Here is a 21,161-nt window from a genome sequence, read left to right as displayed (position 1 = left end):
TATGAAGAAAAGGCAAAACTTCCTTACAAACTTTGGATTGTTAATTTTCTGTAACCCTCTCTCACGATATTTTCTTAAGGTGTCGAAGTGATGCTTTTTTATCGTCTGATTCTTTAGTCTTCGGAAACCCCATCAGAGTGAGACTCCTGTCAGCACTCCTCTCCTCTCTGCGAGCTCTGCCCTCTCCTCCGGTGGCGTAGCTTAGCCTGCTAGCCAGCAGCTAGTTTATCGTGGCCATGTCGCAGGCTCTATCGGAGGAGGAGTTCCATCGTATGCAGGTGAGAACACACAAATTGCCGCGTCAAATCGGGTGGTGTACACGAAGAGAGCTGTCATTCATTTCAGACCCGTTTGCTGGGATGCAGCTGCGGACAGCGTCGCCTTCTGCAGGCACCTTAGCCTGCTGTTGCTAACTGGTAGCTGTTTGGGTGCGACAAGCTGTTAGTGGTGCAGCGGAGTGACATCGATAATAACTGACATTATGGGAAAGATTAAAGTCAACTAAAGTCATTTGACCCAAAACGAAAGCAGCCCACCATCATGTTATATTCTCAAGTTGTTGGTGGCGATTAGCATGCGAAGCCACCTTCTAATTAGCCGACGTTATCATGTTGCAAATACCTGAAAAAACAAACCTCATGAGTTATAGTGTGCGTAAAACGTCTGTACACTGACTCAACGACACTGTGCCGAAGTACACACAAGCTTTTTTTCTTCTGTATAATAGTGCCAGATATGTGTACACCTGTTCGTTTGCTACTGCACCGTGTTGTTTATTCTTGGATGTGATCCGTTTTACGTCAATATTACCTACACACGGTTGGGTGAGAGTCACGGTGTCATGTGACAAACGTACAGGGGTTGGACAAAAATAATGGAGACACCTTAAAGCTAAAAAAGCTTAAAGAGATAAGATTTGAGCCTATAAAAGCAGTCAAGGTTTAGTTGCTATTGAACTACATCCGGTCATCAGTTCCAGTGTCCGAGTCATCTGCTTCTCCTCTGAGAGATGAAACTGAATGAAGAAGATGATGCTTGTTTTTGTCTGATGCTTGAGCATCACAAGACCAATTTGTCATGGATCATGTGATTTGCTTCAGCAGAGTATGAGAAAAGAAATCTGTTGCAATACTTTTTCACTTTTTTTAAAATTGATATTATGAACATTTAAGGTTTAATTCTTCTGTAGGACAATCATGTAGAAGCTTGAACGTTAGGCTTTAATTTAAGAAGCTTGTGCTCATTTCATTCACTTGCCAGACCCAAGTTCACATTGTATTCTGGCCTTTTGTTGTCATAGTAACTCTGATGAGCCTACTTTATGTGTTATTAAGGTCAACTGCATTTCAACCTGCCATACTACAAAATGGATATACACAGTTTATAGTCCAAATCTTAATGCTAATAGAGCTTTTGTGATAACGTATTCTCGTCTTTCGTGTTTTGCAGGCACAGCTGTTGGAGCTACGGACTCAGAACTATCAGCTATCAGATGATCTCAGGAAGAATGCTGCCGGTAAAGTTACAGCTTCTCATTGTTATGCTCTATCACTAAAATAATATGATAGCATTGCTTGTTGCAGTCACAAAGATTGGATATAATAATCTAAAACAATGTCAACAGAGATGGCATCAACTCGCAATAGATAAGTGATGTTCAAAAGGCTTTAACCAGTTTTTATGTGAATGTGATGTTGGCTGATTATACCTGACCAACTTTGAATTTTGAAACCATGATATCAGATGAACGTTCTTTCATAGCCTACCAATTGTCTGGATTTTAGGAATGTTCCATCCAAGAACCTAGGATGAGAAATACCCGTTTGTGTCCTGTAATCCATCCAGCAGACGTAGCTGAAATAAATTATTTATCAGTAAAGGATTCTGTCTTTCAGAGCTCAATGCAATACGGCAGAAAAATCTTGTCTTGGAGAAAGATTTTGTCAAAGCACAGAAGGTAAAAAAAACAACAAAAAAACATTGCTGTCCCCGCTGTTAAGGATGTTCCTGTTAGTTTACATGGTTATGTTTTTCTCTTTTGATCCCAGGCTCTGAATAAGAGCAAGAAAGCTCTGGTAAGTGTGTATTTTGTTTTCTCCTTGGTTGTCATTGGTTACGCTGTTTAATGGCCCCATCTACAGCCCAATTATGTGTGCTTGAAACATGGATGAATGTTGTATAATTTTTTTCTTTTGGTTGTCTGCAGGAGGTTGATGCATTGCTGAGTGAGAATGAGATGCTTCAGGGAAAACTTTACAGCCAAGAAGAGGACTTCAGACTGCAGAATAGCACACTAATGACAGAACTCTCCAAGGTATGAATGCATCCACGAGTGTCTTCTTGTTTGTAATTATTTGATGCTTTGCATCAAAGAATTATTTTTGTTTTTTGTAGCTATGTACACAGATTGAGCAGCTTGAACATGAAAACCAGAAACTAAAAGAAAGTGCGCCGACTGGTAGTCCGGCTGTTGACCCTTCCGCTAGTGTTGTGGATGGAGAGCTGCTCCGGCTCCAGGCAGAAAACTCTACGCTGCTTAAACAATTGAAAGGTTTGTGCTTGTATTGACAATATAGAAGTAATATACGAACTCAATAAAAGCAAGTTAAATCAAATGTAAATAACTAAATTATTGTGCCAAAATACATACTTTTTATTTTTAATAATACTATCCATGCTTTAATGTGTCATGGAGAGAAAAACGTGTGCAAATATTTTGGAATGTGATAAGACTGGAAAAATATCCTTAGAATTAGTTAAAACTACGGTAGTAATGGAAAATATTGTCTGAACAATAGGCAATTGAAATCATAAGTAGTTAAGTTAATGGAAATAACCACTTTTTCCGCCAAAATAATTTGCAGTGAAAGTATCCAGTTGGCAGACACATTCATCCCCACTGTTTAATTTAGAGAATTCCAAGCCAGTTCAGTGCATGCAGGCACTAGCTGGCAGACTACACCTGAACTTGCTCGCCATAACACTGATAGCTAATGTGTCCTTTGCTCCTTTACAAGCCTTAAATTTGGCTCAATAAACAAGCTCACGTTTGATCATATCTCTGTTCATTCATTTACCCTCAGCCCTCCAAGAGCGCTTTGACAAGGAGCAACAGAAGCAGTCAGCTGTCACTGAGACTGGTGGACAAACCAGCACCAATGGAGTTTCTGACGTGTCTGATGGAGGAGAGGAGCTGTCAGCAGAGGGAACCAGTGAGAGACTTGAAGAGGTAAAGTTTACAAACTGGTTCTTTGAAATAATGATTGCCCAATTTTTACATTTTATATCACTCAATAGACAAATGCACAGCTGGCCCAGACTGAGGAAAGGCTGCATGGTGAGTTTTTCAACTCAAACTATTCTGTTAATTGATATATACTCTCCACAGTGGATTAAATTTAAAGCAGTAATGACTTAAAGTTCATGCTTTAATAGAAAGTTAAAAGATCCTCATTAGTTTTTCTAAAGATTCAAGCAGTTGGCTCTAGGTTTTCATCTGTTTTACAACCTAATGTAAACAACCTGTATATAAGTTTTTGTTTTTTTTTTAATTGATGGTGCCTCTCCTTAATGTTACCTCAATTTATATGTGAATATTTTGGTGTCCACGATCATGGGGTGTGTTTTGTTTTTTGATTATATAATAAAAAAACATAGTTTAAATAGAGCAGGGAGCTGGCTCAAGGCAGACACACACTACAAGCTGATCAGCAACTTGATAACCTGGCCACTTCATGAAACCAATGATGAATGAATGGCCAGGGAAGTGTGCTCGATCAGCTTTTTACGCCAGCACAGACTGAGCAGAAGACTGAGGCCATTTGTTCTTGTTAACATTGACAATGTAATTTGGTCCGTCACCGTAGCTGCAGCTTTATATAGCACACTCTCAACATTTCTGTGGTAAAATGCAATTGTTGACAAGTGCCATCTATAAAATTATAAACCGTTTTAGTCCTCAGTTTGATTCCTGAGTTAAGGTGAAAACTTTGCCCATTATACTCTTGGAACAAGAAATGTAAGGTGTTGCTTTAATAATGGATAGTGGAATGATTTTTCATCAGTCAGAGACGGAGATGAATTTTTAACCCCCATTCTTTACATTTTGAATCTATATTAAACATATTTCAATCTACAGACGAAATGAGGAAATGAATGGATGCTGCAGGATCAAATGCGGTCTCCCATTTTCAGAGTGGCTGGATGAGATAGAAATTAATTTACTTTTCAGTCCTGTAGTGTGCTTAGTTCTTGATTATAATATCTCTATGCTGCAGGTGAACCAATGTTTAAATCAGCATGTAACTTGCTTTGCAGTCATTCATTATCTGCCACTTAGTTCAATAATGCGGTGGCAGGGGGCATGAACTCAGCCTGAACCTGCTGATGGATTTTGTAAACACAATTCAGTTCTCTGTTGAATTCCATCCAAAGGGTCTGGATACATCCTGATGCAGCCTTAAATGTTGGCGATTTTCGAAAAGTTTGGCAAATAAAATGTCACAACCTCTTGTCCACTGAAGTCACAGCGCAAAATTAATATCTGCAGCTTTGCCCGATCACTAACTAGACCAAGATGCCCTCCAAATCTTGCATAGTGAAACAATAATATTACAAAGTTCTCCACTTGTGTAGTGTGTGTCTGGCCTAATGCACTGCCCCTGCTGTGTGCAGCGACCCCTTTAGGCCTGTCAGAGAAGAGCGTAGAGAAGATTGTAGCTAAGCAGGCAGCGCTAGGCTGGTCGGCTGCTCTCTGTCCAATAACTCACTGCTTTGGACCAGAGCTGGAGATGGCCCTGAACACTGAGCAGGAGGAGAAGAGGCTGCTGAAGGAGCAGATCCACAGTCTAGAGGTAAAGACATTCAAAATCCAATACTGTATATGTTGGTGCTTTGACTTTATTTTTTGAAATATCCAGTGGCACATTTCAATTATTGTATGAAGCCGCAATCGAAAGGTTTTTCTGTGAAGTCAGTTGAAGTCCAGCTTTTCTTTAAGAGGTGTATATTTCCACTTTTGTCAACAGGCATCTAAACATGCTGAGATGACCAAGCTACAGGAAGAAATAACAAAGGTGAATGTTATTCCAGAGTTTTGCAGCTTTTCATACACACGAGAGAAAAATGAAAAATGGATTTATTTTTTTCAGCTCACAGACAAATTAAAAAAGAAGCAGGAGAGGTATGTTGCCGTCATGCAAATCAAACTTATCCATCTACTGAAATTATTTTAACTGGATTGCCTTTTTTTGTGTCATGTTTAGTTTTCAGCGACTGCAGACAGAAAAGGAGGCTCTCTACAATGACAGCAGGTCAGACACAGACTGTATTAACACAATGGATGTGTACTGTTTAAATAATATAAGGCTGAGCTCTCTTATAATATTTGTATCCTACAGGACAAAAATTGATGAAATCAACCAGAGGAAAGAAGAAGAACTGAAGACCATGAACATCCGTGCACAGAAACTGCAGTCAGACATCCTTGCTGCCAATCAGGTCAGACCTGATTCTCATCCAGTCCCTTTGGTCCGTGGGATCTTCTTTTGTATCCTAACAGTTTTTCTATTTTTGCAGGTGTCAGCAGAGCTGAGAGAGCAACTGCAGAGCAAAGAAAAGGAACATGAAGTTGCCCTTAATGTTTTAAAAGAGCAGGTACATGCAATCCTAATTGTAGTGTTAACTTCAAGGATGCAGGAGCCAAAGACTGCAACATTTTCCCCTGCTTTGAGAATGCTTTTTACCAATTGTAAGCCGGCTTCAATGAGAAATGATGTCAATTATTACAGAGGCAGCGAAACTGCTGACGGTTGGATCTTCTTTTTCCTGGCATCACTCATTGCTTTGCTGCCAAAGTCATATTTAGATTCTTTGTCAACAAGATGAGTTCATCCTATATTCGATCAAAATGCTTGTGAAAGTGAGGAGAGGGAACTTAACCAAGAATGATGTATTCCAATCAGCTTTGTGTTTTTTGAACAGCTCTGTTGCTGTATGGCTGGCTCATCTGAGTGTTTCTGACCTGTTTCTCTTTCTCTATTTCAAATCTTCTTGTCTCTCTTTATTCTTTTTTTTGTTTCCTGTTTCGGTCTGTGCTCCCTTCCATCTACGGTGCGGCGGTACTGCAGGTAGCCAGTCAGAGTGCAATCAGTCAGGAGCAGGTGGAAAACATCCTGCAGGAGAATGATGCTCTGAGGACTAATCTAGCTGCTCTAGAACAGGTAAACATTGAATCAAGCCAGTTCATTTAGTCAAACTGATGCCTCAATGTACAGGTTAATGTTTTGAAAGGGTCAGAGCAACTACATTTTGAATCAAGTAAAAATGTGTTTTTGTTTGTATCCATGACTTGGGTTCAGAGCTCCATTAAATCTTTCAGGAAAACACTGATGTGCGGACAAATCTGTGTGTTCTTGAAGAGGTAACTATAACCGAATAGATCAGTTCCTGTAGTGCTCACCTGAGTAGCTTCCCATGGTGTTTTTTAAACTCTTAATTTCTAACTATTTCCGTTTTGTAAGCACCGCAGCATACGACTCTTAGTCACAAAGAACTGTGAAACGCCATCCATCTAAAAAAAAAAACAAGAATTGAAACTGCCTTGTTAAATACCAATCCTACACTCCAACCAGACATTGTAATGGGATTCATAGTGTTTTTTCTTTATGTGTATATTATAATTGTCAGGTTTTTTATGCCTTATAGACATGTCCAACTCTGACTAGGAACAGTAAGAAACAAATGTGTCGTGGTCCAATGTGAACAATAAGTATACCCAAATTGATTTGCTTCAAAAAAATGTTGTAAGAATACATTCATCACTGCTAACATACATGTGAAACGTCTCATCTCTCACCAAGACTGGCATCACAAGACTGCACAAACAAACTCAAACTCTTTCTTGTAACCTCATACAATTTCAGTAGCATATAGTTCAGGAATAATTTTGATACGCTGTAGGACCTATAAATTTAGTTGACCCTTAAATCCATCTTAAACAAGATACAAATGCCGCTTGACCTCAAACACGTGCAACTAAAATAAATAAAAATAATCCTTTGGCTGACATCTTTGTCTCCTTTTTTGAGTTGCAATTCCAATATTTTCAGTTGCTACTCAGTACAATGGAGTGTCTAGCCTTCTGGAGAGATGGAATGAATTTAGCGTGCCCTTTTGATTTGCTACTTTGTATGTTCACTCCTAGATAATCCAAGACATGATCCATCTGAGTTCGACCTAACTTTTCCTTGCTTCATACAGCTGTTTTCACTTTTCTTGTCTCTATTTGTATGGGTTTTATTCCATTTTCAAATGCTTACAATGACGAGTTGAAGGTTGAATTCTTGTGCAAATCAAAAGTTCATTTAGCACTGGTGCCCTGTGAACAATTACTTTCAATTTTCATACAGAGATTACTCTCTTCTGAAGGTTTTCACTCGGATATATTGCACTGTGGTTTGTTTGTTTTATAGCTACTCTGTGCATTATAGTAGTTGGCCTAATCGTACAGTTGTTGACAGTTATTCTGTATCGCCATCCAAATAACTGCTGACTGTAATGAGTTTGAGTGGTTTATTACATTTTAACACAAAGGGAGGAATATGAAATTCATCCCGTGTCACCATAATCCCGCTATAAAATCCTTTACTTTAGTTGCTTCCTAGATGCTGTGCTAACTTGTCCTTGCCCATGTTATGCTCGATAATAAACTGTGATGTGTGTGGAGTTCAGTTCTACGGTAAATTATTCGCCAGACCTTTAAGGTGTCTCAGTGTCTTTAATGCCGTCTCACTTGTTAAACCTGCCATCTGGTGAACGGGTCATTAAACATTCTATAATGATTTCTTCCCAAATGTTCAGATTCAGACGACCAAGACGCAAGAAATGAACCTGATACGAGAGCAGCAGGATGCACTAACTGCAGAGCTCCAGCAGAGAAAAGCCGAACAGGAGAGCCTCCTGGCCCAGAAAGATGACCTTAACTCCCAACTGCAGGTAGAATTATGATCTGTCTTCTGGTGTAGGTTTGGAGCATGTAGGTTCAATGCCAAACTGCTAAAAGGCCAAACAAGGAGTTGACTAAAAGACAAAGTTCAGTCTCGAAACTCTGATCACCTGATCTGTTCACCAGTATTTAGATTTTTTTTCTTCTTTACAACTATAATGATTTTTTTTTCTGTCCCTTTCAGGAGTCTAGTTTTGCTAACAGGAAGTTATTGGAGCAGTTAACCGAAGAAGGGATAGAGAAAGACAAGCTTCTTAGAGAGCTGAGTGAATCTAAAAAGGTAAAGTAATTTGTTGGCAACATAATATTGTGCAGTGTACACTCTTTATGATGGGTTGTGAATGTGTTTTTTGTTTGTAGACTGCAGAAAAGAGGAAGGCCATGTTGGACGACATGGCTATGCAGCTGAATCAAGAGAAATCCAACCACAAGGAGGCGCTATCAGACCTCAAATTACAGCATGAGAAGGAGGTAACCTAAGAGATCTGCTTTTCAGTCATGACTCCAAGAAGAGTGTTCTGAGTCAGAAAATTCTGTTTTGCAACGATGTGATATGGAACGGTTTCTCATGGTCTATATGGTGTCCCTCGGCAGGTTCTTGGAGTCCGGGCCAAATACGAGAAAGAGCTCCGAGGACTCCATGAGGACAAGAATCGGTCAGAGGAAGAGATTCGACAGCAGCTTAAAGATGAAAAAGTAATGACGCAGTTTAAATTAAAACTGTGAGAGATGGGTGTCTTATCATTTTGGAATATTTGTGTGATCAAGGCAAAAACCAAAGAATTGGAAGGTCTTCAGCAGCGGGTGGAGGAACTGCAGTCTCAGGTTCAGTCGATGGAGGGAACCAAAGGATGGTTTGAGAGACGACTCAAGGAGGCTGAGGTCAGGTTCTTTCATGTGATCCTGCAGCAGGCAATACAATCTACTGCAAATATATATCTTCTTTACATACATCTTTGTTAACATATAGCTGTTTTTTATTTGTACAGTGTTTTTTTTTTTAATTTTAAACCTTAAATTTAGTTTTGAACACTTCAAACTGACCCACACAGCATTGTCATTTAAGAAGTAAATATGAAGAAAGGAGCATGGTACTGTGATACTTTGCTGCTGAGCTCCAGATGTTGATCCACAGAAAGGTTTTACGCTTACTCTTCTCCCTCTTGTCATGTCTGTTTGTAGGAGAACATGGAGGAGAAAAGTCTGGAACATCAGAGTGAGCTTGAGAATCTACAAAAGGAACACACACTTCATTTGGAGGTACCCTCACACCCCGACAGACAAAGCCACACACTCACAGAAAGAAAATATGGCTCCACCATCTTGTTAAACTAAGCATGCGTGTGTGCCTGTGTGTGGGAGTTTATAGATACAATCTGTGCACTTGTCTATTGCCTTCACAGAATCAAGTTTGGCTCTAATTAAATGTGCCTCTAATTAAAGCGTACTTGTCTCCATGGTAACACAGAGGGGTTCAGCCGTGTTAACAGCAGATCAGAGTGGAGGAGGCTCTTGTGAACACAGACAGTCTGTTAGCGGCGCACTTGGAAGCGTTCGCACAATCTGCCAGCATTCTGTTAAAATAGCACTTGAGTTAATGGTCAGTTTTTGAAATTGTTGAATGGTGAGAAACAGGAGGTTGGTTGAAACAAAGGTTTGTTTCCACGTACCTACTGACTTTACCACCACTCCTCCATGAGAGGTGTGGAGATGTTGCCCAACAACTGAAATGTTCCCTCAAAATAAACATTTTGTGTGTGAGGTCCTCACACCCTTTCACCTTCCTCAGATATAGCTCAAATGTCTGAGCAGTAGTAGTTAGTAAAACTGGTCAGTCTATAGGTGAAAATATTTTTCACGACACATGCCTGCTACATCCTTGTGTCTGCTCATAATGTCACATAATGGCCACAACAATCTCAAGTAATTGACTCATTTGAGATGTTTTAGCATTCAGTTCTGATGAGACTTTGGTGTCTCCATTTACATATGAATATTTTAAACATTTGCTGGAGAAGAAAGGCTGTGTTTCTTATGTGGTTAATATTTCTTATTGATGGTTGAAGAATACTGAGCCGCCCGCTGTGCGTCAGGGGCTTCTTTGTCGCAGTTCAAGTGCAGAGCTACAGGGAGTCAGTGAATTGGCTGGATTCACTGTGTGTGCGAGCAGGGGAGCGGGGAGGAGGGTTGGGTGAGTGTTTTATCAGTGGGATAACAGCCTTGTTTCAAAAGCGGAGCAGGAAAGCTTAATAGGAAAAGTTAATTAATGAAGGAAGAGGTCTAATTAGCTGGCAGGTCAGGTGCTCTGCAGGTACGCTGTGTGTCGGCTCTTGCTTCCAGTCTTAGTTTCCCGACAGAGAACTTTCGCTTTTTAACATCAAAAGTAACCGTTGAAATATGATGAAGCACGGTTCCTACCTTTTGTTCTTGGTGCGTGTAACTGTGTGAAGACTCACTGCATTGACTGCCTGATTTTCTATTTCCCTCCATTTGTGCTCTCACTATCCAGGTGGTCATCAGGGAGAAGTTTGCTGAATTCAAGTGTTAGTCTGGTTCCCTCCCAGTATTCTAACAGTATCCTAACTCCTTCTTCTTTTTGTCTGAGGCAAGACCATGTTGAAAGTCATGCACATAGCTGTTTAGATGACTGGGTATTTATAAATATTCAAGCTTAACAAATCTTTAATATTTGGTGTGTGACAAAATGTGTCTTTCATCAAGTACAAAAGATGTTGAGGGGAACAGGAAAATGTCGGAAAATATCTGTACTGTAGTTACAAAAGAACTAGCTGCGGTTTTGGATTTCATTTCTGCTTTAGATAAAAGACTTATGCTATGCATCTGTTTATTTTGAAGAATCCGGTTGCTGCCCAATTGTGTGTGAACACTTGTATCCAGGGCATTTTCAGTTGCTGCAAATTGACAGATTGAGGTTGATTTCATTTCTTAGCAAGGTTTGCAAATTTGCCGATAGGTGTTAATTTAGTCCATAGTGGAATTAATTAGCAGCCGTAGATTAGAACAGAATTAAAAGCACTTCTTCTTCCATTCCAAATGAATCCCCTCGCTTGCAGGATTAAGAGTGAGAGGGCATCAGTGTGGGTGGCGATTCATCTTCATTTGGTTTTTATTTTTTACCCGTGGCTCATGGTGAAGGAAAGAAACTTTCTCCTCCGTAGTAACAGTCATATACTGTTTTTGCCTCTTTGTTTTTAATTGGTTTGCTGGGTTACAGGAGAAGCAGTCGGAGATGGAAGCCCTGAAGCAGCAGCTGGAGGAGGTGGAGAAACAGAAGGGGGAGCACAACGACACTATCACAAAATTGAAACAGGTATTGAAACAGGTTTTAAAAAGCCATGAAATGTAGTCTGACCTTGTGTCTGCGGAGACAGTGACACACGCGTACCATCGATACCGTCACTGCTACTGTACGGTTCCCATAATCTCTATGTGTGTTAAGAACAATAAGGGCTGAAGATGTGGAAGTGTGGAAAAACTGCTCAAGGGTTTTGCTACACAGTTATTTATAGCACCTCAGGACTCAAACAGCTGCACAGGAAAGGTAAGCCCCTGTTATGATTTAGCATGTAGACTTGCAGAGAACATTTTCATGATGGATATTTGGGCCTGCTCAAGTCTGACTGGAGTCTTTTAGGGAAGGGTTAGTTTGCGCAATGATGAGCGAAGAGGAAGGTGAGTCGAAGTTATTAATGCAAGACCTTGGACCACGTATTGGCATATACTAGTGCTCTTTGATTTCCTTAACAAATTGAATGAGACTGGGCTGGGTTAATACAGGTGTTGCTAGAGACTTACTTAATTCCACATTACAGTCTGTAAATACATGGATGAACCTATAGGATAAACACTTGCACACGCTGCTGTGTGATGTGTGATGGCGCCATCTTGAGAGCTTCATAACTGTGATTTGTTTCCTTGAAGTTGGAAGCATCTGGGGGCTTATTCACTGTCTTCATTTCATGGACAAGGACAGAGTAATTTTTTACCATTTAGTGGGCCTGGGTTTCATTACTACCTGGCTGTGGATATCATTTGCTCTCTCGTCCTCTGTGCTTATCTGATGGGTTCACATTTTAGGGCATATGATCTGAGGTCTTGTGGTCTCTTGGCAAAAAACTGATGGACCGATTCATTCATCAACCTTGGTATTCACAGAGCATGATGTGCTCCTTGGCTCTTTACTCCAAGTGCAGCAGTATAGTCCACTTTAGGTGTCTTTTGTGGTACCAAATGTTGTTGATCAGGATGTTCTGTTCATCCCACCTGTAATGCACAGGGGCTGTAAGACAAGAGTAAACAAGGGGCAGTTTATATCTACTTCATATTAAGCATCAAACCAGGTATAAATGTGTGACCTGAAGTTAATGTATTTGAAGTACTTTAGCTCTTATTTAAACCAAAATTCCTCCTTTGGAATGCTACCTTTGCCTCAGATTTCTCAGCCTGGAACTACGAAAACTGTAATTGCCTTCTCTCAGATGTGGATGAAAGCTCCCAGATGGGTGGATTGGTGACGGAATAACCCATTAAGTTTTGGACCGCAGCCAGACATTTTGATTTATTTCCTAGGTTGTATTACAAGGACCCTGGCAGATGTCTGTGAGCTACCGAGTGCCCTTCTAGATATTTTTTTTTCACTAGCAATGACCCTTTTGAACAGGAGAGGAAAATCTCCCTAGTTACTGGAAAAACAATGTCTTTGCTGTTTGCGTCTAACGTTTTCTCATGGGCAACCTTTTTCTTTGAGCTTCAAGGTGTTATTTATTATTTGAGTCGTCCGTCGATATTTTTAAGACCCTTCTGTGTTTTTGCATTTCCTGTGCTTCAATCAATGTTGTCTCTTTCTGTAGGAGATAAAAGACACGGTGGATGGTCAGAGGATCCTGGAGAAGAAAGGAAGCGCAGCGGTGAGTTAAATTCTGATTTGGTTGATGCCACCAAATCCAGATGGATTGACTCGCAGTCAATTACATGGGCAGAGACAAACGAGTGAGGCAAATTTGAATGGACAAACCAGAGAGGGAATATATTTTCAGCAGTAATTTAAGTGCAGCCATGCATAGAAAATAATAATTAGAGAGTAAATCCCTGATTGTGTGCGTGTGTGTCTTTGTCTAGCTGAAGGATTTGAAGAGGCAGCTACAGCTTGAGAGGAAAAGAGCCGACAAACTGCAGGAGAGACTCCAGGAGATCCTGACCAACAGCAAGACCAGAACAGGTACACAGAGATGTCTGCGGTGCGATGACACCTGGGTCTTAGACTCCTCTCATGTAGTAGACACGTAGTCTATTTGTGAAGATGCCGTCTTACAAAAAAATGAACAATAGTATATTATATTATGTATTATATTTTATTCCCTTTATTGTAGTTAAACGGTGTAAAAATGTTGGCTCATGGGGGCAGCTGTCAAAGTGAAGAGGCCCAGGTCTTCTGGGAGAGGAGAGTCTCCACCTTGTTCTGACGCTGCCCCATGGCTTTCTCCCAGTTGGACATTCTATGGGTACTGAGCAGATAACCCATTTCTGCTGATGGTTTTCTCATGGTAGATTTATCAATCACGACCTGTCTCTTGCAGATTGACCTGAAAAGCAACAGATTTGTCTTTTGGCTTCTTTACTATGTCCGACCAATATAGCATCCTCAAAACTGATCTCCCACTCCGTCCTTCCCTCACTTATGAACAAGTTCGCTCGATAGTTGAACTCCTTTTTCTGGGAAAGCATCTCATCTCTTTTCCAACTGAAAATTCTGGGCTGGAAAATTAAGAACAGAACCGTTCATCAAATTTAATACATCTTGCTGTGCTTCTGCAAGAGCACCTTCTTAGTCAAAAGCACTTAAGCACATGACAAATGGTTACACACACACAGCACAATGCAGCACTTGGGAGACCGATACGATGGAAGGACCTTTTTTTACACTTAAAAAAAAGTTTTCTTAGTATAAGATAAGAGGATTGTTTTGGTGTCCCGGGTGAGACGGAGGAGGAACAGCATCTCTGCACACAGAAATGTCTCGTGATGAAGCATCTTTTAGCAGCGTCGGTCTGACCTAGCCACTTGTCATTAATGTGTTTTGTCTGGTCTATGTACTCTCCAATCTCTTTGCCTCATCACTTTTAACACTCAGGCTACAAGCTTGGAGTTGTTCATCAATTTCAATCACTGCCAATGGAGCAGAACCTGTCGTGACACCATAGGTAACAGGAAGAGTATTTATATCTGCTAAATGGGCTGCACATCCCTTTATATAGTCCAGTAAACACTTTCCTCTCACACGCACACACACACACACCCCGGTGCGCGCACGTTTGTTTTTAAGTGGCCGACTTGTAATTGTAAAGTGACCGATGGGCTTGACAATCAGCAGCATGCAAACCCTGCGGCAAGAGGTTCTGGCCCGGTCCGGAACCTTCTGCTCAATATTTAATGCAGTGCTTTGATTCCCAGCGCTGAGGTGGACACACTGGCGTCTACTGGTTACACACACAAACTATCAACTCACACACAGCTGAGTGAAACGTGACTTTTACAGAATCACTTCAACATCAGGTTTTCTGGTTCTTCAAGTTGGCCTTGCCATTTTTTTTTTTTAATAACACGCTTTTAACCCCTCATGCATGCGCTCACATCACTAGCAGGAGTGGTGCAGGGCAGTCCTGAGCATCATGTATAATCTATGAGACTTGATGAATGTTTAAAGGGTTGTTCTGCACAAACCTGAGAATCAGACATTTTAAAGCAGCCTACTTATCCTTCTGTCCACCCACTGCACCTGGCTTAAAGGGGCAGATCGCTGGGTGGGTCATCACCTTCAAGCAGTTGACTGCTTCAGGAAGGAATGTCTACAAGTCTGACACAACAATTCAGTACAAATGGGATTTATTCATTGATTATTTGTAACCTTGTAGGCAAATTATTTTAAGTAAAAAAAATATTCGTTGCTTTATTGCTGAAATAACTGACATGTCTATATGTTTCTCATAACAGACATTAGCTAGAATTAATGCTGCTGTTTCTGTCCTTTGTCTGTCCTCAGGTCTGGAGGAGCTGGTTCTGTCAGAGATCAACAGTCCCAGTCGAACACAGCAGACTGGAGACTCGTCGTCAGTTTCGTCCTTCTCATACAAAGACATGATGAAAGAGAGCCAGGTGGCCAATCCGAACAAGGTGAGGGGATTCCCACAGTGCCATATTAGTGCAGTAACTTGGTGATTCAGGAGGTTCCAGTCCAGGGGATTCTTCCTGATGAACTTCCCATTTGTATCTAAATGGCAATTCATTTATGGAGATGAAAGAATGAAGTCTAATCGAACATGTCATTTAACCAGCTGAGGTCTTGGGGCTGCAGCCATCCATACTATGTATAAATTATTTTTATGATTGGACTTCAGAAACACTTATTTTTTTAAATCTCATCTCTGCAGTCATTTTGCAGAAACGTGCATGTGTTGTGTTAGTACTACTTGTACGGCTTAATCTTAGTCTGAACAAAACAAAACAAAACAGCGACTTATTCTAGAGTCCGTTTCCATGGCAAAGTGCTGACTAATAGTTTGATCCACAATTCCAATTTAGATTCTTTGATTCTATTTCAGGGTCCTCTAAAGTCTATTTATAGCTCTTACTGTATGCGTGTGTTTCTATTGATAGAAATGCTGGATATAGACCAGACAGCTTTTTTGGTCCAAACATGAAAGCACTCATCATTTCGTCGCATGACAGCGGAGTCGGAGTGTGATGATGTGATGACGTCGGCTTCGCTTATTTCAGTCCATTAGATTTAGAACCTGAATATGTCTGTCCATGAAAGATTTATGTTTAAATAGTGTCAAGCAATATGAAAAATGCTCTTTGACTATAGCATTAGAAAAATGTATAGATTATTATGTGTTATAGAAGTCCAGTTACATCAGAGCTTTCAACAGTTGGCCCGTTGTCATGAGTCCATTGGAGTCGTGAAAAAAACAGAAAGTGATATTGGCTATCAGAAGTTGGTTATTTTCTGTGTCCAAAAATAGTTTTTTGAAATTGAAATGGATAAATAATATTGAATTTAATTAGGTATATTTACATTTGTATATGTTCGAGCAACATGGTTCTGTTTTCCCATCAGCCCAGTTGACAACTCTCACTGAAATAAGTTTCCTTTTTCTTGAGTCGAGGGGAATAATAAAACTGCAGGGAGGTAATGTAAGCAATGTTTCTGGTTCCTCAGTCAGGAGGAGGCAGCCCCCAGTCTCAGCGTCCTGCAGAACTCTCTGATGACGAAGTCGGGGAATTATTCCAGCGACTTGCTGAGGTGCAGCAGGAGAAGTGGATGCTTGAGGAGAAAGTAAGGCCTCTTGTCTCTGTTGATATTGTTTATACATTCCTATTCTTCATGCCAGTCACAATTCACTCCTCCACCTCATGTATGTCAAAAGCGGCCTGCTCACGTTGGGCTTCTTGTCGTCCTCACTCTGCAGCCAGGGTGAACGAAAACAAGTTCAGCTTGTTTTAGAAGTTGGTTTATGGTTTGAGCTGAATTATTGATGCCTACTGCAGTGTTCAATATATCTGCTGCTTCCAGGTGCTGCTGCAGCATCGCTGCTCTTATCAGCAGTGATTTGATTATAATTTACCGTCTTGTGCTGCCGCCTCAGTGAAGTGGAGTTGACGCCGTCACAGGAAAGTCCTGTTTCCGTGGAGGTTTTCTTCAGGAAGGCCCCAGTTGACCTATTCCCATGTTCATTAGCAGACTCGGTGCTTCTTCTCTCTTATCAGTTCAGAACACAGCTTGGCCTTGTAATTACTTTTAGAATGAATGTGTTTGGAAATATTTGTTGCGTTCAAACGCATCACCTTATCTTCTAAGACAGCAAGCGTGATGTTCGTATTGTCTCTCAGACCTTAAAGGTAAGGGTTTCAACTCCCACTGCTTTTTTGTCACGGTTTCTCTTCGTAATCCTATTTAACTAAATTTATAGCTCAGGCTTTCTTCCCTGCAGGAGAAAACACTGTTTTATTGAGCTCAATTTTCGACACACATGATCTCGCACAGTTTACCTCAGTGATCAACAGAGCTAACAAGTAGCATCCGCACCTGCTTGGTCTTATATTTATTGAGAGCAGGAGTCACCGGTCTGCCATTTATCATCAGGTAAAGCATCTGGAAGTGAGCTGCTCGTCCATGGCGGAGGACATCTGCAGGAAGAGTGCGATCATCGAGACCTATGTAATGGACAGCCGTATAGGTGAGTGAAACGGATACATGACTCACTACTGTTCAATAATCCTTGCTGTCTTACAAGTACACACGCGGGTGGTTCTGGGAAATAATAAGCCATTCATGTGATAGGGACAAGTCATTCCCGCCCGTTTACAGCGTCATGTCCTTGCACAGACTGAAGGATTCAGCTTCCCTTGACACAAAGAACCGACAGATTGGAAAATAAAAAGGTCATCATGAAAAAAAATGTGCTGAGCACATGATGCGTTAGGAATGTCAGCATTTATCGATACTTAAGCTTTAGTTATGTGTCCAACTGCTGCATCTGTGTGTAATTTTATTCTCTGAAGATCCCGGACCACTCAATTCAGCTGGGTTTGGAGCATTGGCTTTGCTTGGGGATTCGTTTTTCAACTTCCTGAAAGCTCCATGGCGCACACATGCATGATAAAGAAATTGAATTCATGTTCAGATTCTCTCTTGAATGAAGGAAAAGCCTTGCGATTGTTTTGAGTAAGAATGTAATCACTGCTCTTCCTCCTCTGCTTCACCTCGTCCCTCCCCTGCTGTGTTTTAATTTCATGTCTGAGTGGCTTAACCCTCCTCTTTTCTACTCTCATGAACACCGTAATCATTGTAAATCTAATAGGCACAGAGAGAAGTCCAGTCCAGTCCTCTGTAGATTCCTTTCAACGTACGTGAGGATGAAGTCAGAGGGAGGAGAAAGAGACGTGTCCTGAGTTGTTAGATTTTGAAGATACAAACCTATTTTTTTGTATTTGTGTGCTTAGAGAACTCAGGCGTTCATGTGTTTGTTATGCTAGCTCCCAGGACTTCTGCAGTCAGAGTCACACAGGCTTTTCAGCACAATAACTCCTGAACATCAGTGGGATTAAAAAACCTTAGACGGTTGCTGAAAATTGGTTCATTCTCTTGATGTGTTGACAGAAATTAGTTAGAAGAAACTGATGAAGGGAGAGTGGCTTGTCTGCCGGAGAGTGTTCTGTTCGAAACAGAGTCTTCCAGTAGAGAGTAGAGCTGTGCCACCTCCAGAGGTATTCTGATGACTCTTGTGGTTGGATGTGCTGTATCAGTCAGGGTGGAGTTGAGGGTTGCTGTGGACAGCTTTGTCACTTGGTGTGAGGAGAATTATCTGCTGCCAGAACTGGAGCAGCAACACTGATGTCCTCTACAGTAGGGATGGGAGCGGTCGTGTTCTGAGAGAGGGTGGCATCCCTGATGCTGTGGTCTGCTGGAGCAACAGGGTGAGTGGAGCTGCTGCGAACGAGCTGGAAAAGATCTAGCGTACCAGTTCCTTTCCTGGCCAAGTGGGGACATCACCATCGATTCTCTGGGTCGAGACCAGTGATTCTGAACCATCGGGCCAGGGCCCATGGTTGGGCTGTGAGTGCCTCCTTGAGGGCCACAAAAAGGTTTTTTGTTTCACACCTTTGGGCCGTGAGATGCTCAGTTTCAATACATTAGCCATGTATGGTGGCAGTAGTGTGTCACTGAATTGACTTGACAGCTGCAGATCTGTGATATTTAACAACTATGGAGAAGTTCCTGAAAAGAAAAAAAGAAAGTGATGTCGCCCCCCAACAGTAAAACTGTTCATGAAAGCACCTGTTGGAGCAGTTTTGAAAATAAATTTACATTTTTATGGTGCACCCCATCACCCACAGTGTTGTGTTTCCATAGCTGGAGCATCTTGATGCTGACAGTGCAGACTGTGGGTTTAAATATTTAACACCTGTAACTGCCCTGGCATGCATGCAGCTGACCAGCTGTGCAACATCTGGTCAGCAGGAATCAGCTTCAGGTCACTAGACATGTATAGAATGGTCCGGTGTCTTTCTGCTGCTGCCGCCAACCTAACTTTAATTCCACCGTTATTATCAATGCACACCACTTGCTGTGATGAAGTCTGATGTCACCGAATCTTTCCATGTGGATCGCATCATTCATAAAGATGCATCAGATCTGGATGGTTCTGAGAAAAATCAGTGGAAGTGGGCACAGCTGAGGAGATAATAAATGCTAGTTTGCTGCGGCAGACTTCCTGGTAGCCTCCGGAGGAGCGTTCATCACCGCTGTTTACTGTCAGAAGCAGCAGATAATACATTCATCATCTCATCTGCAGAAGAGTAATTGAAAATCCTGATGCATTAGACCTGAACTTTTTATGATCCAGTGCGCTCTTTCTTACCGACTTCGCCGTCTCCTCTCGGCAGATGTTTCCGGCAGTGCTGTGGCAGGTCACGGGGCCTCCCAGGGCGAGAGAGGAGGTCTGGGTTCCGTCCTCAGGGATCTGGTCAAGCCAGGAGATGAAAATCTGAGAGAGATGAACAAGAAGCTCCAGAACATGCTGGAGGAGCAGCTCACCAAAAACATGCATCTGCAAAAGGTAACAGTGCATGTTGTTCCAGTGACATCTTCAGGACCAGGAGTCTGAAACGGTTGTGTTTTGTGCCGCAGGATTTGGAGGTTCTCTCTCAGGAGCTGGTGCGTTTCAGTGGTGCATCTGGCTCTGGTTGATCCATCAAGCTCACACTCTCACTGGAACTAGCAGCGTCCTTCTTCCATATGTCCAACTCATGACCTCAGACCTGCAGCCGAACATCTCCAACGTCCTGCTCTGCAGGCTCAACGCTGTGCGATGCTCCTCCATATGTTGCGATGAATGTACTGCAATTGGGCTGCGCTGGTCTTGACAGGAGGATTTCCTTCTGCTTCCACGAACTCCTGCTCATCAAACGCAGCTCCTCCTTCAACTGAGCGATGCATCGCCGTGTAACTTGTGCAGTAACTGCAGGATCTGTTTTTGTTTTTTAGACTCGGCAGTCAAGTTTAGTGTCTCACATGCTGTGGCCTTCATCTGTGATCCCATGAGCTTCAACACACTTGTACCACCATCAGCTTGTTAGGAAACGGAGCTTGACGGTGCAACTCAACACGACGGTTTGATGAGAGGAGACTTGTTGATTGTGTTCTTGGCATCTCCACACCACTTGCACTACTACATTCGATGACTGTTTTCTTCCTCTGCATTATTTAAATTCAGGAAACAGGAAGGTCCTGTGGAAAGAAGTCGTCCAATCAGCTTTTATATTCTTTCTGCTGCATCTGTTTTTTAACCTTCTTTGATATCACAAACCTTCCTGTTTATTTTGCCTTGTTTGTCTGTGGGTGTTTTGGGGGTTTATGGGTGGGAGGGACTAAAGTGTTTACGACACAATGTCTTACGTGGAAACTGCCTGATTTGTTTTTGTTTGTACACTGCAAGTAAACAAGTGATCATGAGCTGTAAACAGTGAGGATCCTTCTTTTGTTGACAGTGCAGCTTTTTAATCATACATGTTCATATTTTTGATCATTATATATGAATAAATGAAAGCAAAACGGGCGTCTAATTATTCGCGGTCTGCTCCACAGACACTCAGTAACAGAATTGGAACAGGAAGTGCTGCACTGGCAACAACCGGACACGTCACTGGACGCACTTGGTTTTTAATTTTTACATTTGTATATATCTGCCGTGACTGACTGTATGAAGAATCAACTGATCTATTTATGAGATTTATCATCACAACGCTAATTATTGTAACTGATGGAATAAAAAAAAAAATAATGTCTGGACATTTGGGTGAGTCTGAAAAACATTTTTTTTGGTTTTTATTTTCCTTTATTATACTATTCATTTTTGTAATTGAAAAAAATCTATGATTTATTTTAACAGCAATTTATTTATTTGTTTATTTTTTGTATTTTCAGCTTCTGTTTCCTGCCGTCTCTCAGGAGCGCAGCTGCAGGTGGTTTGGTTTATTGGCTTCACCTGCCAGAGAGACTCTGACCCTCCAAATGAAGGGTCTGGATCTTGACCTAACAGGGGTTAGTGCTCCTGCTGAGAGAAGACTGAGAAGC

General features: G+C 41.4%; 1 protein-coding gene across 5 annotated transcripts; it reads left to right on the top strand.

Annotated features, from left to right (window-relative positions):
- Positions 1-153: 153 nt before the first annotated feature.
- On the top strand, positions 154-20,870 carry gripap1 (GRIP1 associated protein 1). 5 transcript variants are annotated; one of them, XM_053850220.1, is made up of 30 exons: positions 154-278; positions 1,450-1,516; positions 1,896-1,957; positions 2,049-2,075; positions 2,207-2,314; positions 2,395-2,551; positions 3,084-3,229; positions 3,298-3,337; positions 4,783-4,853; positions 5,028-5,075; positions 5,151-5,182; positions 5,265-5,312; positions 5,400-5,499; positions 5,578-5,655; positions 6,129-6,221; positions 6,380-6,421; positions 7,861-7,995; positions 8,190-8,285; positions 8,366-8,476; positions 8,600-8,701; positions 8,774-8,887; positions 9,188-9,265; positions 11,241-11,336; positions 12,877-12,933; positions 13,145-13,244; positions 15,066-15,196; positions 16,245-16,361; positions 17,169-17,262; positions 19,472-19,644; positions 19,716-20,870. In XM_053850220.1, exons 1-30 carry the CDS (start codon positions 237-239, stop codon positions 19,773-19,775), a joined length of 2,625 nt encoding a protein of 874 aa, XP_053706195.1. In that variant the 5' UTR covers positions 154-236; the 3' UTR covers positions 19,776-20,870. The 5 variants fall into 5 exon arrangements, with proteins under 5 accessions (XP_053706195.1, XP_053706193.1, XP_053706194.1 ...); XM_053850218.1 differs by having other exon boundaries at positions 4,675-4,853; XM_053850219.1 differs by lacking the exon at positions 6,380-6,421 and having other exon boundaries at positions 4,675-4,853.
- The last annotated feature ends 291 nt before the right edge of the window (positions 20,871-21,161 follow it).

Source organism: Synchiropus splendidus, chromosome 18, assembly GCF_027744825.2.
Source record: "Synchiropus splendidus isolate RoL2022-P1 chromosome 18, RoL_Sspl_1.0, whole genome shotgun sequence".
Lineage (NCBI taxonomy): Eukaryota > Metazoa > Chordata > Actinopteri > Syngnathiformes > Callionymidae > Synchiropus > Synchiropus splendidus.
The sequence above is the reverse complement of the archived record's forward strand: the minus strand, read 5'-3'. Positions and strand labels throughout refer to the sequence as shown.